Source organism: Elgaria multicarinata, chromosome 5 (genome assembly GCF_023053635.1).
Source record: "Elgaria multicarinata webbii isolate HBS135686 ecotype San Diego chromosome 5, rElgMul1.1.pri, whole genome shotgun sequence".
NCBI lineage: Eukaryota > Metazoa > Chordata > Lepidosauria > Squamata > Anguidae > Elgaria > Elgaria multicarinata.
The window spans coordinates 40,758,736-40,776,126 of record NC_086175.1 but is presented as its reverse complement, the minus strand read 5'-3'; the positions used below and the strand labels follow the sequence as shown (position 1 = coordinate 40,776,126).

Genomic DNA, 17,391 nt, shown 5'->3' with positions numbered 1-17,391 from the left:
AGCAGGAGAGGTGAGTTCGGATTATTTGGTGGAGGCATTTCTCACAAGTTCCTTATAGAGCTCCATCACACCAGCGATTTAGTGCACTCTCCCCATGCCTGATGTGTGGATTTGCAGCCCGTTACTTACATGACACCGTGCCTGTCCTGCTGACACACCGCTTCTTCACCAGCCTTTTCCGTCTTTTCTGTCCACACTTTGAGCTTTAAAATAAAGTAAATAAAAAGAGCCAAATACTGTGGTCCCTATTTGAGGTGGGGGGGAGGGGGTCAGGTATTCATTTTCATCAATGGCCCATCCTATGGTTTTCTCTTCAAAGCAAAAGTCAGACAGGATTGGATGCAAAAGTGATTAGCAAAATGTGTTTCATGTTGCATTATGGCCAGAATGTTGCACTGATATAGGAACTCGTGACAGGTATCCATAAGAACAGGTAACCAGATTAGTTAAAAATAGATCATATCGGAGCTTAAGAACAGTTGCAGTTGGTATATACCATGAATGGAAGTGAGATGTTTTGGTAATACTGAATGAAGGTGGTTCATACCATGAGCTCTCCCCTAAGCATGATTAATTAAACTAAAATTTTTTTACTGCTCTGATGGTGAAATCTTATGCATGTTTAGACAGAAAAAAAGCCCACCATGTCCCAGCTGGGAGCTGTAGGAGGGTTTTTTTGTCTAAATATGCATATGATTGTGCCCCAGACCTCATACTATAACCATAGTCCAAATAACTTACAGCCTGAACCTAACCTACTTTCTTGGAAGTAATTTCTGCTCATTTTGATGGAATTTAATTTTCAAATATGCTCAAGATTGCTGCTCTAGCCACCCTGTTTATATCAGATCTAGTAATTTCCATGAAATATGTCGTTTTTGTTTAAAGATGACATGTTTCTAATATCTACCCTTAGTATAACCTGGATAATTTCCTGATGATGATTTCCTTTACATCAGGACTTAGTTTAGTAATATCCATTGTCTGTACTGGCATCATAAAACCCGTTTGACTGAATTTCGCTTTGTCAACCACTTTAGTTCTTCTCTTCTGGTTTGTCTGTTGGACGTCCATCTTTCAGATCATTGTCTTGCTGTTTCTCTCTTTTTGGTGTTATCTTAATTTTTTTTTCCTGCGGAGGGATAAATAAATATATATACACATGCTGGTGAATAGATAATTTATATGTTAATAACAAGATGAATTTGTGTACTATAATTAAAACAGATAATTTTATCTACTAGTCCTTTTTAAACCTAAGAATCCAATCAGTATTATTCACAACAATAAAAGTCAAAATATATTAAAATAATCTATGTTGTTACTTTTTTATTTGCGCTTTCAGATGTTTTATTTCAGGCTTTGTCCTTGCTTTGGACTTTTTCTTTATTTCTATTCTCTATGTAAATGCCATAGTAATCTGAATTGAAATTAATGGTATTTACACATGACCTGAGATGTGGGGATTAGTGTCTTGGTCTTTCTTGTAAAAGGAGTGATTCCTGGGTTCAAGAATCCAGGCTTGAGGAATGTTTTGAGAATCCATGATAAATGTAAGATAACTGGAAGCTTTTCAACTTGAAATTTATTCCTTATGAGATGCATATACATCTCCATTTGTTGCCTGAAGATAACAGGCTTAAATCCTTTTTAGGAGAAGGTACCTTTCCTTTTCTTCAACCTCTAAGAGTTGCTTCTGAAGATCCTTGAGACAGCCCAGGACTGAAAGCATTAGTTGAGAACATAAAAGCTGACCTTAGAGGGATGAGAAAGGCAAATGGATCCTCTCATTTGTCAAATGGTATACTTCAGCAGAAAAAAAGACGGAAGGAGGAAGAAATAAAAATGTGCTTCTTCTGATTAAGAATGAATTCACACATCCAAACTGTGACCCTAAGATCTGTATGCACATTTTTATGAGGACCCATACTTTTCTTATACCTAAACATTAAGCTTTCTGGTTGTCCCATGCATACGCATGGAGTTTTAAGCAGAGCATATTGTGTAGCAATTACATGGTCTCTTCTGCATAACTTGGTGTTGCAACATCTGCTGCAACTTGGATCATTCTTGACACCATGACCATCAATTTGGTTGTGCGAGAATTGGCTTGGTATTAGTTGTTGATTTTAAGACAGATTTAATTGGCTCAAAATCAGCAATGCTTACATATTGTTAATCAAAAATTATACTGTGAAGCAAATGATGGACTGGATCCAGACTTAGTCATGCTTAGAGTAGCCTCATTGAAATCAATGGGAATGGAGTTAGTCATCACTTTCTTGCCCCGTTGATTTCAATGAATTAATTATAAGCATAACTATGGCTGGATACTACCTGACATTTCTATGTGTACACAAAATGTTTTCGACGGTACTAAAAGTATAACTTCCTCATAATTGGTACTATCTCCCTGAAATTATGTGGACAACTTTCCTGTAAACAGATTAGATGCATCCTCCCTTGTTTTATTAAATAGCTACAAAATATGAACTGTAGAAAGATGCCAATTAGTATTTAACCAGTTTATTAGGCTGGGGGTTTCCAAATGCCGCATTTGCACCCTGTATTGGTCAAAAGAATTAATTTCAGGGTAGGCCCAGTATCATCACTTTTGTCAGCACTGTCCCCTCCCATTGGGAAATGAAAAGAGATAACTAGCATCCATGTCAGAAACTAATGTTTCTCTCCCTTTTGTCTCTCTGTCCTTTCTATTTTGTCTTGTTTGGTTCTTTCTCACTGCTTCAGACAGTTTCAACGCACACTTCCATCCCATCCACCACCTTGTGGGCCTTGTACACATCACCAAAAAAGAGGACAAAACAGAGTGCTAATTTACATAACATTACCATATGTAATTGTATATGTGAGGCTACACATTTACAAATAATTATAATTTAAATAGAAAGACAATATCTTTCACTATGGTGGAGAAAACTAAATTACCTGCGTGCCTGATTAGTCTGCTGTCCAGGTACTAACTGGTGATGGGCAACTTCAAGGCCCCTCCCTGTTCTCCCTCCTTACTGTTCTTTGACTTTGAAAGAGACTTGGACTGGGCAACTTTTCAAACGGGATACTTTCTAGGATCGGACTGTCCTCTGCCAGGTCTCCAAACTAGAGGATAGTCTTCTGTAAGTTAGGACACCTGGGCACCCTACTTATATGTATCTTCCTGCTCTTGTTTTTAATGTTCCTGCACTCTAATCTCCACCCTCAATTAAGTTTGTTTCTTGCCTTGGACTTTTTATGTTTTGCTAGGCTCTGGTGAGTTAGAGCAAAACAGGAAGAAGGAGAAGACAAAGCAAGGAGAGCCCAGAACTGGCAGTCAGTCACCTAGTAATGGAAATAACATTTGGCACTTAATAGGTGAGCGAACTCATGGAAGGAGGTTAAATATGATCCCAAGCTTAAGGTATTATGGAGCTTGCTTTGCTAAGAGCAGGTTTCGAACATAAAGGTGGAAATTGGAGATTGGGTACCTCCCTGGGTTCAGCTGTTGTTGTTTTTTGCAATATTTATTACAGGTAGTTTAGAAGAATTCAGAAATAACACGTATAGTTTTTGCCAAACACAGCCTTTTCTGTCCATTTAAACATTTTATTGTATTGTAATTATCTTTTATTTAATTATTACTTAGCAATAAGCTCCACAATGATGAAAGATAAACTATTTGTTAAAGTAGGTATAGCCCTGCCAATACATGTTGTTAATAAGAATAGAAAGGGAGCTTTTAAAAATCAACTTCTTTTGCTCTTTGTATACTGTGAGCTCCAAAATCAGATCTAGCTAGGCCATATTTCCCATGACTGGGAGACTGCCAGACCCTTCCCCATTCCAAGAAACCCACCGCCATACACAGGTCAAGAGTCTACCCAAGAAATCTAGGGAAGGATCTACACTACTGCTTTAAAACAGTTTAAAACTGTAATGACAACTGTTGGGGCCCAGGACACACTCCACATGCAGTTTTCAAACCATTTCCAAAGTGTTATATCCTGCTTGGTGTAGACCTGGCCCAAATGAATTTAACTCCAGATATATGTTTATAAGAGCATAAAGTATGGACTTCTGTTAAACTTTTAACAGAATGTCTTATAAACATTTGGTGTTTGAATTTTGAAGCAATTTTAATCATAGAATTAGAGTTGGAAGTGGCCATTTAGCCCACCCCTCTGCTCAGTGCAGGAATCCATTTTAAAGCATCCCTGACAGATGGCTGCCCCTTGTCTGTTTAACTACGTCTAGCAAAGGAGAGCCCACCATCTCTCTAGGCAGTTGGTTCCATTATCTGACTGCACTGACTATTAGGATGTTTTTCCTAATGTTTAGCCAATATCTGCTTTTCTGTAACTTAATTCCTGTATTCCGTCTCCTACAGTCCTGAATAATAGAGAACAGGATATGGGCTTCTCCTGTGTGAAAACCCTTTAGGTACTTTAGAAGTGCTATCATGTCCCCTCTCACTCCTTTCTTCTCAAGACTGAACATACCCAGTTCCTTCAATCTTTCTTCATTGCTTTTAGTCCCCTGATCATTGTTGTTTCCTTTTTCTAAACTCATTCTAACTTACGGAATCTTCCTTAAATTGTGGTGTCCAGAACTGTATTCGAAGGGAGTTCTGACTAGTGCAGAGTAAAGTGGAACTACTACTTCCCCTGATTTAGAAACTATGTTTCTGTTGATGCAACCTAAAATTGCTTTTGCTTTTTTTGCAGTCACATCTCACTGCTGACTCATATTTAGCTTCAAGATCCTTTTCACACGTACTATTGTCCCCCAAAGCAACAGTATAGTTACAATCTAAGAGTATTTCATACTTCAGGAGCTGCATATTCAAAATTCCTGCCTTAACAGATAAATGTCCCATGCACACACCAACTATCTGCCAGGGTTCTGTCAATCATAATCTACTAAAGATGCTCCTTAAATCCAGGCTACCCAGATTCGGTGGATTTTACTCCACTTTTTGCTGCTAGATAATGTAACACAAAGAAACAAACATAAGAGAAATTGATCCTATCATTTCTTTCACATACTTTTTCTTTCCCACCATTTCTGGGGCACCTATAGAATTTTCCAGCTTTACACTGGTATAGATCTCTTCTACACCAACCAAGAAATTGTGAGAAGCCTAGTTTGGAATTAGAAGACCAGGAGATAATATTAGGACCCACTGAGCTGCAGAAACTTGTGCATATTTGACAACTGAGGTTACCGTTTGATCTTGTAACTTGCACAGTCCTTGAGGATATCTTGTAATACTGTTCATGTAGTTTTTAGCCTTTTGCCAGTCTTCATTCCACTTCTGGACCTTGTACTGAGGCTTACACTTCATAATCCTTTCCAGAATTGCATGATTCTCTTGGCTTACTCTTAGCAATTCTCGCTCTCGTTTTTCTCTGTTTAAGCTAAAATATAAAATATATACTAATGCAAATAAAGAGGCAGCTACACTACTAAAGGCACAATCCTATGCATGTTTAGACAGAAAAAGCCCTACAAATTCCAGCATAGCATAGTCAGCATGGCTGGCTTCAGAGATTCTTGGAACTGTAGGACTCCCCCCCACACACACACACATCTAAACATGTGTAGGATTGTACCTTTAGTATAGTAACCACTAGTAAATACTTTATGTACTAAACAGTAGTGACTAGTTTATGTACAAAACGAAATGAATATCAATGCAATGGGAAATATACAAACCAATATGTAAACACTAACATGACACATTTCCTTCTACAAAAATGTTTGCCAGCTAGCCTGTGTGTATTATTATTATTATTATTATTATTATTATTATTATTATTATTTTATTTATTTGTATCCCGCCTTTTGTCCAATGCTGGGCCTCAAGGTGGACTTACAAAGTTTAAAACATACTTTGAGGGGTGAAACAAAACCATAAACGTTTAAAATACACAACAAAATTATAAGACATTAACATAGATGGAGGGCCAGATTATTCTCCAAAGGCCTGCTGGAACAAAAAAGTTTTAGCCTGCTTCCGAAAGCCCATCAAGGAAGGAGCCAGCCTAGCTTCCCCGGGAAGAGCGTTGCAGAGCACTGGAGTAGCCACCAAGAAGGCCCTCTCCCATGTTCCCACCAAGCGTGCCTGTGAAGATGGTGGGACTGAAAGAAGGGCTTCTCCAGAAGATCTTAAAGCACGGGCAGGCTCATAAGGGAGAATACGTTCTTTCAAATAACCTGGACCCGAGCCATATAGGGCTTTATAGGTCATAACCAGCACTTTGAATTGTGCCCGGAAACAGACTGGAAGCCAGTGGCGCTGTTTTAACAGGGGAGTTGTGTGCTCCCTGTAACCAGCCCCGGTCAACAATCTGGCTGCAGCTCTTTGAACCAGCTGGAGTTTCCGAACACTCTTCAAAGGCAGCCCCATGTAGAGCGTGTTACAGTAATCCAATTGGGATGTAACTAAGGCATGTGTCACCGTGGCCAGGTCTGACATCTCTAGGAACGGGCACAGCTGGCACACTAGCTTTAACTGGGCAAATGCACTCCTGGCCACCGCTGAAACCTGTGCATCCAGGCTCAGGGCTGAATCCAGAAGGACACCCAAGCTGCAGACCTGTGTCTTCAGGGGGAGTATAACCCCATCCAATACAAGCTGAATCCCTATTCCCTGATCTGCCTTTCGACTGACCAGGAGCACCTCTGTCTTATCTGGATTAAGCTTCAATTTGTTCACTCTCATCCAATCCATTACTGCCAACAAACACCAGTTTAGCACAGAAACCGCTTCCTTGGAATTGGGTGGAAAGGAGTAGTAGAGTTGGGTGTCATCAGCGTACTGGTGGAACCGAACACACAGGCTAGCTGGCAAACATTTGGTAGAATAGTGCATTTTTTCTAGTTACCTGCAGGACTGCTGTAGGCTAAATTCTAATTGTGCTATGAGCATCAATAAGCTACTGTCGTGGTTGGATAGCTTTCTGTGAAGCTCTTCTTCCCCAAAATGGAATAGCAGCACAAAATACTCTCAGTCGTTCAACATACAGCAGAGTAAAATCTGCTACACTTTGTGCTTGAAACTGTCTTTCCCTGGAGAACTCTCAAATGTTCTCTTGACAGACGTTCCTTCCTACTGCTCTGTGCTAAGCAGCCTCCATGAAGAAGTTAAACTGAATTCATGACTCTGCTTTGTCATCCCCATGCTGATGTATCTCAACAGAAATGCTGCTGCTCACCTAGCAGGAGGTTGCTGCTTGTCCCAGGCAGACCTTCTGAGTACCACCAACCACCCTCTGTATGTCTGCCTGATGACTGTTGATTCCTATTCCAAATCATTAATATTCCAATACATATAAATCAATACTTAGAAGATGTTCTTGGTTAATGCCCTTTTGGCTTTTGTAGAAGTCTCAGCAGCGTAAGATCTAAAATCTATGGTTTAAAGATTCCTTTTTGTGAACCGCCCAGAGAGCTCCGGCTATTGGGTGGTATAGAAATGTAATAAATAAATAAAAATAAATAAATATGGATAGCCTTCCCCAACCTGATGCCCTCCAGAAGTGTTGAAGTACAACTCCCATTATCAAAGGCCAGTGATGGGGGTTGTAGTCCAACACATCTGGAGGGTACCAATGTGTGGGAAGTCTAGAACAATTCTGAATTAGTTGCATGTTAGCACTGAACCTAACTGCTCTGATTCATGGGTTCCTAGTACTTCCTACAATTTATCTTCTACTCTCTAACACCCGTTTTATCACCCTGCTTCCTTTTATTTTTAAACAGAGATTTCTGACTCAATTAAATGCTTACTCTGTCACTTTTCAACATTATCTTAAAACTACTCCTTCTATTCCGTTAACTGATTAAATGGTCAGAGAGATTTTAAAAGAAGAATGACCATGGAAGTGGATTTCCCACTAAGCTTTGGAAGCCACAGGACATGTCTGTGAAACAGAACAAGAGCTTCTTGTTAATGCAGATTCTTATTTATTCACTGTCATGGTTAATATTGTCAAAATAATTGGATAACTCTATAGTATAGAGTCTATACAATTTTCATTGCAAACCTTACCTTTTGGCCTTATATTCATTTTTGTTATCAATTCTTCCTCTAGTCCTGATGATGTAAGACATCTTCTCCAGCAGCAAACGATTGTCTCGCTCAATGACTGACAGACGTTCCTGATCCAGCTTAAACATTGGGAAAAAAAACCCAAAACCACGAGGCATTTAGTGTGTGCTCATCATTCTCCACTTATGGTTGTTTATGGGTTTTTTATACAACTACGTGACCCTCAAGTTTCCCTTCTGTGGCTAAACAGCACTTTTGGCAAGTTTTTTTAGAGCAGTATATTTTAGAGCAATATTTACTTGTAAAAGCAAAAGAAACCACTTTTCACTTGTGTATTTGTGTTATACTGCTATACTTTAGTTCCACCTAGAGGTTACGTAATAGAAAAGCAAGAAAGGTAACACCCATTGTCTAGTGCTCAGATCTCAATTCTGAAATGAAATTGGAAGTAGAATACAGCCAATTAACAGCCTCACATAGAAAAGCATGTAGTAATGGATCATGTGCCATATATCCTCTCAAATAAAAGAAGCTATAATGCTTGTCCCCCACTCCACACCTGCAATTTTGCCTGCTGTGAATTTTGACTGTAATTACTTCTTCCATTATGGTAAAAATCACAATAGACATAAAAGAAGTAGAGGAGATTCTTGGAGTACTTAGAACAGCCTTCCCCAATCTAGTGTCTTCCAGATGTTTAGGACCACAACTTCCAAGATTTCAGACCATTGGCCTTGCTGGCTAAATCTGATGGGAGTACAAAAGTACAAAACATCTGGAAGGCACAAGATTGGAAAAGGCTTACTTAGAACTTACTAAAACTAGGTCTTAAGTAATGCAGAATACTCTTAATTATCCAGATGAATGAGGAACAGAGAATATTATCAACATTATCTTTAAATGACTCCTTCCTTTTAGAAAACCACACCAACTTTTTCCCACTGCCCAGCTGATTGGCCCACCAGCTTTTCCCCCAGGCCTCATCCCTTCCCCCTAGCAGGGAAATGCTCTTATCTCCCATCAGTTGATGATAGGAGATAAGAGCTTTCCTTGGAGAGGAGAGGCTGTGGGGCCTTGGGAGTAAGATGCTGAGTGATTCAATCCTGCTTACTTTTGAGTAGACTTGGTATTCGGGATTATATTTGAAAGTGCGGCAGAGTAATTCAGTCTTGTTTATGTATGAGTATAAAAATGGCACTACTCAATGGCACTCGTGGTGGCAGGGAAACTATATGCCACACTAGCGATGATATGCGCACATACATGCACATAGTTGAAGCCCCCGTTCCCCTGGCAGACACTGGACATGGTTTTCCGGTTGGACAAGAATATAAAGCATACAATCCTTTACTATGAAATAAAAATGTACTAGGATATAAAAATAACGAAGTGCTGTCACACCTTAAAGTCTAACAAATATATTGTGGCACCAACCCATAAAGGGCTCCTTTAAATGAGCGATTAATAGTATGCTCATGACTCATGGAAGTTTGCAGGTCATTTTGCCTCCTGCACATCTCCCACTCCTTCCCCGGGTTATTTCGGGTGTTGTTGTTTTTTAAAAAACAAACCTTAGATATCCCAATTCTGCTGAAATACCTCGGGATTGTCTACCACGTGCAGCTGTAGTTGCACTTCAAAACACCCACTAGAGGGCATTGCTCTATCCAAGTATATGAGCAGGGCAGTTTTCAATTACAGGCCACATGGTTATCCCTCGCCTCCCATGTAATTCAACTCATCTGTGGAAGAGAAGCCGGAAGTAAAGCGCCGGTAAGCAAACACAATTTCCCTTTAATCTAAAGAAACCCACAAGCTTATGTCACAATAAAATGGTGCTCTACTCTTGCCTTTGCTACAACAGACTATATAAACAGCAACACACCTTGAGTTTTCTTAGCTTCAAATGAAGATGACCATATGTTGCAGGAGTAGAGGTGTCTATGACAGGTTTGGCTGTCTGGATCTGCAGCAGAAAAAAAGGATTTTATTTTTTAATTTAACCATGGAATGAAAGGGAATCTCTGTATTAGTGTAGTGTTTAACAGCTGATGGCCCCTGTTTTATGTTTCATTTTATCTATGATCCCACTGGCTGCTGATAGGCAAGGCTTTATCTATCAGCCTCAGCCTCTTCCCCATAATATAGGAGTAATAAGATTAATATTGGCTTTCCTTCCAGTGGGGTTGTAAAGATTGTTGTGACAATGTAAGTACTTGTAACTCAGCAGCAAAACCTTACGTATGTCTTTTCAGACGTTCAATGGGCTTACTCCAAGGTAAGCCCCAGATGTTAAGTGGTAAAACTGCATAGGATTGCAGACTTAGAAATACAAGCTCCATTCAATGAGTGTTTTATTGCATGCTCGTTACTGGGCACTCACGGAGTTTGCTCAGGTCCCTCACATTACGTCATCTGCCTCCCGTGCGCCTTCCGCCCCTTCTGGCCTTCCTTGCGCCTCAAGAAAACCCCTCATTAAGTCCGATTTTTTTAAACTTGGAACTGCTGCTCTCTCTTGCTGTGTGCAGGAGAAGCAGTGCCATTAGAACAATGGACTCAATGGGCCTCGGGCTCCTTGTGTACTTCCTCTTTTGAAAAGAGGAAGTAACTGAGGAACGAAAACTCGGGCGGAGAAGCGAAGGTAGGGAGCGTGTTAACCCCCACTGTGATTGAGCTTTACATCTGCAATCCGCTGCATGTTTATTCAGAAACAAACCAATTGTATTCAGGGAGGCTTACTCCTAGGAAATTGCACCCACTGGCAATTTGGGCCCAATGGGGTTTATGTCTGAGTAGATACATATAGGTTTGCATTGCTAGTTTATTATTTACCACATTTGTATTCCACTCTTCCTCCACCATTCCTGTCTATTTTTAACCATCATCCTCAATATATTACCTTTGTCTGTTTCTAAAAGCTCTTTCCTTCATTTGTTTTGTGTTCATATCTTCCACTCTCTACCTTGTGGCTCAATATGAGTGATATGTCAGGGTGCGTTTCTCTACCCCCACTCCCCCACCTAATAGCAGAAGATTGTTCCTGCTTTATTAACAATAAAGGCACATTCCATAAGTAAATATTTGCACAGTGCCTTCTCTGGTGGCCTGTGCCTATTCAAAATCATTTACCCTAACATGAGCAGAGTATTAATGCAATATAATTAAATAAAATCGTTGCCACCTAAACATTAAAAATAAATAAACCCTGTAGCAACAAAAAGGAGAACTACATTGTCATGCATTTGGAGTAAGCACTTGCCAGAAGAATACAGCAGTTCAGCACACAGATTCCTCTGTGCTACTGATTTGCCCTTTATAACTTGTGACCACACGCAAAGCTATTGTGTAGCAAAACCTGCTCCCGATTTTGGCTACTTGGCTTTATTACGATGATCCCATAAGAAGGCAGAACGATGAGCAGCCCAGGAACTGGAGCTGGCACTTATGATCCAAGAAGCAATATAAGGTGCAACCAAATAAACAAAAGTGAAAAGCATTATTTACTTAGGAGGCAATCCAATGCATGTTGAGACAGAAAAGAAAGTCCTTCAACTCCCAGAATATTGGGACTTGTAGGATTTACTTCTGTCTAATGTGCACAGGATTGTGCCTTTGGTGATACTTATAGAAGTCATGACCAAGTTATAACTCAGAAGGAAGAGGAGCTTGTGTATGGGTTTGAATCCCTATGCAACCAGTGCTCTTTCGCTGCTCCAGAATCTATTTTAGATATGGAGCCATATATAAATATTGTAAATAACCAATAAATCCCTTTGATTTCAGTAGGTCTACTCTAAGTACTGGCTTCAACCCATTATGAGGATTATTCAAGAGTCAAGAACTGAAATTATTTACCTTTCACATGCATAAATACTTGCATTCACAAATCAAATTGCAGTAAGGGTTAATTTTAACTCTTTGCAGTGATCTTTATATCTAAAAATAGAGATATCCAAAACTTCAGTTCAAATCAGAGGTGAGCAATTGCAACTCCCATCATCCCTCACCATTGGCCGTGTTGGCTAGGGCTGATGGGACCTGCATCCAGCAACAGCTGGTTGGCTACCTCTGCTTTACCTGATCATATGAGGACCTCATATACCACTTAAGCTTTCCCCATGGATGAACATGGATAAATTTACAAAGGCAAAATCCTAGTCAGTGGGTTAGGAAGAGTCACCAAGCAGTTTGATTTTAGCAATCTAATTAGATTTTATTTTCTTGGGCTTTTTATCCATTAGTTTTACACAAGAACAAAACCTATTGCAGCCAAATACAGGATTGTTGTTTAATGGTACAGAAAAGCTTTAATGTTTTCCTTGAGTACAATTAGAGTATTTAATGACTCAATGTGTGCCTGAATCCTCACAACTGGAGGAAATCAGATTTAGACTGCATACAATACTAAGGATGTTCAGAAGGATGTTGCACAATAGTTCATTGCAGAACTAAAAAGTAAAAGGTTGTTTTTAACTACTTCTACATTTAGGTTCAGGATGTTGTGACCTAGATAATAAAATGATTCCAGGCATTAATTTTAATAAACACATGTGAATAATAGGAAGGATATAACCCCTTACCTCTCATAAAATTGCAATGAAACATTTAAAATATATACAGTGTGCAAATGAAAGATAATCTTTATTTTGATGAATTCAAAGAAAGAGATAAGTTAGAAAACAGATAGATAAATGGTCATCTAACAAAAAACTGTTTTCCTATCCACTAGTTGGATTGAAAGATGGAGGTGAATCTGCTGAAAATTATATTGTAATGTAATGTAAATTATATTTGCATTCTAATTTTCCGCCAAGGAGCTCATACATGTGGTTTCCCCATATTATTCTCACACAATCCCATAGCATCGATCAGACTGGCAGAGGATGATGACTGTGCTCAACGAATTTCATAGCTGAGCAGAAATTTGAACCCAGGATTTCACCCTCACCCACTCCCAGCTCTAGCCAGACATGGCCTTTTCCAGAATACTACATTCCATTCCTGTCCTCTGTGTCCCAGCATTCTCTGCCACTCTGCAGGCTCAGTTCCCATTTGGTTGTTTTGGATGGTTTCTCAGGGTGGTTTCTCTAAAGGCTGTTTGAATTTCTCCCTCTTATGAGGTTGTGCTGGTGTCATTTTGGCTACATAAAGACCAGCACTCACATCTGTAGTTTGGAAAGAGAGGAATTAAAAAATATTATAGTATAATCTATCAATATATTTATTTTTCTGTGGCTCAATGTATCCACAAAAGTATCCACACCAAGGAACAAAGGGAAATAAAGATATATATTAGCAAAGGTACATTAAAAAGGTTCTTGGTATGCAATAAACTTGCAACACAATTTATAAACGTGGAAAATAATCTCCTGATTACAGTGCGCAAAAATGGGCAAAAGGGAGAGTGTGGCCATTACAAAGATTTCTTTATAGGGCTCACAAATGATGATCCACCAGGCAATCCAGTGCAGCTGTCTTTACAACATTTCGGCAGATTTTCTCTTCTGCCAGTGCAAAGGTAGCAAATTTGTTTGTAATAATTTTACAATAATCTGTCAATAGATTGCAAATTATGTCAGCCAAAGGCCAACCTGCTGTTGGTTTTAGTAGGTCCTCCCCATAAGTGAGCCCTGGGTGAGCAATATCAGTGGAGGCTGGTGCATCTGATTTCGGTGGTGCTGTGAATTCATTTTGGGTTTTAGTCAGTCCAGACAGAACTCTAAAGGAGCTATCCAAGGTGCTGAACCCTATCTCTGGCTGATTCTGACTAACCCAGAATGGATTCATTGCCCCACCAAAATCAGAGCACCAGTCTCCACTGGGCAATGTAGAAAATAATGCACTATATTTTCTATTTTCACAGAGCCACAAATGCACACATGTTGCGCATGGGGGAAGGGGGGATCTCTTTATATTTTCTTTCCAAATTTGCTGAAGACATTATTTTGAAGCAAAGCGCTGTAAAGGCCTTTTTGAGAGTAACAAAAGTTAGATCCTGAATGTGTTGTTGTAGATAATGTCCTTTCTTAAAGAGAATAAACTATAGTGAGAATGCTTGGAGCTGACTAGGAAGGGCACTTTCTTGACCGTCTGCCTCGTAGTTTGACCTCCCTATATTATATAGTATAGCAAAAGCCGCCCAAAATAATTTTCATTTTTAACTACAATGAGCAGAGGAAAAGCACTTAATCAAAGGGTTAGTTTTCACCTTTAGTGTCAGACTCAAGGATATTTTTCCTTCCATATTCCTTTTTAAGTCTGATTTAATTTTATAGGCTTTGATAATAATAATAATAATAATAATAATAATAATAATAATAATAATAATAATACACAAGCTCCACAACTGAGAAAGCTAAAATTTCTGCATGAGGGTGAGTTCTCATGTACTGTTACCAACACGGATTAACCTTTGTAACAGGAAAACAACTATATATTATTTGTGAGAAGAATTGTTGCATGAGTATTACTTTTCTTTACAAGGGTACATGGATTGAGGAGTTCTGGACTATATTATTGAAGCAGAAAAACACCCATTGATAAATGAATCTATGACTTTTCATCATGGAAATTAATGTCCATGAAAGAAAAAGCAATGCAGGAAGTGATCTACCGTACCTGTGGGAAATGATGCATTTTTATTTAGAAGTATTTTGAGATTGGATAGATTTTCTGTATCTAAACTCTTGGCATGAAATTGAACTTTGGTTTAAAATGTGGGGTCGAGAGGGAGCGACGTAGAGTGCATACTGAAACAGTAAGCTAAGCAATGGCTAATTACATGTTTCCTTGGCAGAAATGCAAAGGTATTTCCTTTTCAACAAGTTTGGCTTTGTGCGTGGTTCCTGTGCTCTCTGTTATCAGAGGAGTTATGCTTACCTTTTTCTTGTGTTCTTCATATGTAGCTTTGTCCCACTTTTGCTGAAGATATTTATTGCCACATGGCAAAATTGGCTGGTAGGCTCGATGCATCTTAAAACAACATAAAATACCTCTAAATCTGGACTCCTTCAAAGAGGATGAGTCATCAGCTAGAAAACCTTCTTGAGCTAAGCTCTAACAACTGTGGTGTGTTTGCAGCGGGTCATGTGGTGGTTGTCATGGTATCATTGAGGCAAAAAATTGAATAGCTAGTGGTAGCCTTTTAAACAATATGTTGGGGAAATAGCAAACCAGAACTAAAGATCTAAAACAAAGATTCCAAAGGATACCCTTTTCAGTTCCATTAATCCCTGGAACAATTGCACTTTTGTGATCTTGCTTAGCACTTCAGCAATTAAAGAAAAGTAGTGGGTCAGCTAGTAATATTTTTATAGCACTTTTTATAGCACATACGGATTTGCACAAATGTAATATTTATCATATAATCTACACAAAACACACAATAAAATGCACCTTCTATCATTAACTTGTTAAAAATGCTTCTCTGGTAAAGGCTATCTTGTACATTACATAATTATGTGGAAAATACACCCTGTAGAAAACAATAAGCAACCAATTGTACATCACCAGAATAATAATAATAATAATAATAATAATAATAATAATAATTTTTACCTGACTCTCCTTTTGGATTGGGGATAATATGGGTTAATTGCTGCATATTACACAACCACCTTGCAGTGAGAAAGCCATTCATATAGAGCTCCATAACACCGGGGGTTAACACGCTCCCTACCTCGCTTCTCCGCCCATGTTTTCCTTCTTCAAGTTACTTCCCCTTTTCAAAAGAGGAAGTACACAACCAGCACGAGGCCCATTGAGTCTGCTGTTCTAATGGCGCTGCTTCTCCTTCACATAGCAGGAGAGAGCAGCAATTCCAAGTTTCAAAAAACGTTGGACTTAGGGTTTTTTTTAAGGCCAGAAGGGATGGAAGGCACGCAGGAGGCAGACGACATCATGTGAGGGACCTGAGCAAGCTCTGTGAGTGCCCAGTAATGAGCATGCAATAAAACACTCGTCAGATGGAGCTTGTAATCACCACATGTGAAGAACCATGCATCTGCATTGCATGAAGGAAGCTTGTAATATGTGCATGCACTTTCTAAAATTATTTAAAATTATTTTGAAACTGCTCATATGCCTGCTTGAAAATGCTTCCAGAATGTCAGGAGTTACTGCAGGAACATTTGTCTTGGGCTACAACTGCCTCGTGGTAAGCCAACAGAGCTACAGTTTAAGACACCCTACCTAGAGCCCTCCAGATCTTTTGGATTAGAACTCCCAGCATTCCTGACCATTGAACCTGCTGTCTAGGGCTGATGGGAGTCGAAGTCCAAAACATCTGGAGGGCATGAGGTTAGGGAAGGCTGATTTAAGATGTCTTTTAGAGCTATGAAATATTTCATTGGGCCCTCCAGCTGGTCATTGGGCCGTCTTAAACAGGAAAGTCTACAACAGATTTTCTGTTTGGGCTAAGACTTTACCTGAGTAACAAAGTCTTACTGACTGGAGTGTGTTTTTCTCTGTGGTCTTCATAACTGACTCCTGGCTCCCAACTAACAGCTGCTTGTGGTTAGGGTGACCAACTGTCAGGATTTCCCCGGATTTGTCCTGGTTTTTGTTCTTTCCATGGTGTCAGGGGGGATTTTCTATAATTTTCAATAATGTCCTGGAATGACACACCTTCCCCTTTAAGGCTGCCATTAGCATGGCAGGAGGGAATGACATGCTTTCTTGAGGCACATCATTCCCCCAACCCGAGCTCCAATTGAGGTCTTAAAGGGGAAAGTGGGTCATTTGTGGACATTATAGAAAAGGCCCTAATTGGAGTGGATGGCGGTGGTGCAGAATGAAATCCTTTCCCCTCCTCCACTCCAATCGGGTTCTTTAAGGTGGCGGGGGAATAACGTACTTTCTGCAGGACTCAGAAAGCTGCTTCCCCACACACACACTAGGTGTCCTCTTTTTTGGTTTCCCAAATATGGTCACCCTACTTGTGGTTCAGCTTTATCATGGAGTTTTGTGTTCACACCACCCAATTTATGATATGCTACAAAGAGTTTGAAGCTGTTGGTGCAGACTTTTATATATATATATATATATATATATATATATATATATATATATATAAATGCAATAAATAAATAAATATTAAGGTGACAATTGTGTACCTAGAAGAAACTTGGCTTTCTATTAAAACATAAGTTTACTCATTGTTGACATCCAATAAATTGTTGGCATCCATTGTTGACATCCAATGGTATATTTTGTAGTTGCTGGCCCACCTGCAAAATATACCATTCAAAACATAAATTGGACTATGATTTTTGCAGTTGCTGCTGGCCTCTGCTGTTACTGAAAGAGCAAAGGAAGAGGCAAGCCTCAAGCTAGTCCTAGAAAGC

The 17,391-nt window shown here is 39.3% G+C and overlaps 1 protein-coding gene across 1 annotated transcript; it reads right to left on the bottom strand.

Moving 5' to 3' along the window:
* Positions 1–1,036: 1,036 nt before the first annotated feature.
* On the bottom strand, positions 1,037–15,116 carry CFAP97D2 (CFAP97 domain containing 2). The gene is made up of 5 exons (XM_063127667.1): positions 14,927–15,116; positions 9,933–10,013; positions 8,048–8,166; positions 5,219–5,411; positions 1,037–1,132 (listed from the first exon to the last, which is right to left on the bottom strand). The coding sequence occupies exons 1-5, from the start codon at positions 15,017–15,019 to the stop codon at positions 1,037–1,039; spliced, it is 582 nt and encodes a 193-aa protein (XP_062983737.1). The 5' UTR covers positions 15,020–15,116.
* Between the last annotated feature and the right edge of the window lie 2,275 nt (positions 15,117–17,391).

What these genes read in the sequence shown, in the direction of transcription:
- CFAP97D2 (XM_063127667.1), bottom strand. Translation starts at nt 15,019, where the DNA reads ATGCATCGAGCCTACCAGCCAATTTTGCCATGTGGCAATAAATATCTT. An exon ending in ATGAAGAACACAAGAAAAAG is followed by an intron (nt 10,014 to 14,926) that starts GTAAGCATAACT and finishes TTTCTGCTGCAG; the next exon opens with ATCCAGACAGCCAAACCTGT. An exon ending in TGAAGCTAAGAAAACTCAAG is followed by an intron (nt 8,167 to 9,932) that starts GTGTGTTGCTGT and finishes CCAATGTTTAAG; the next exon opens with CTGGATCAGGAACGTCTGTC.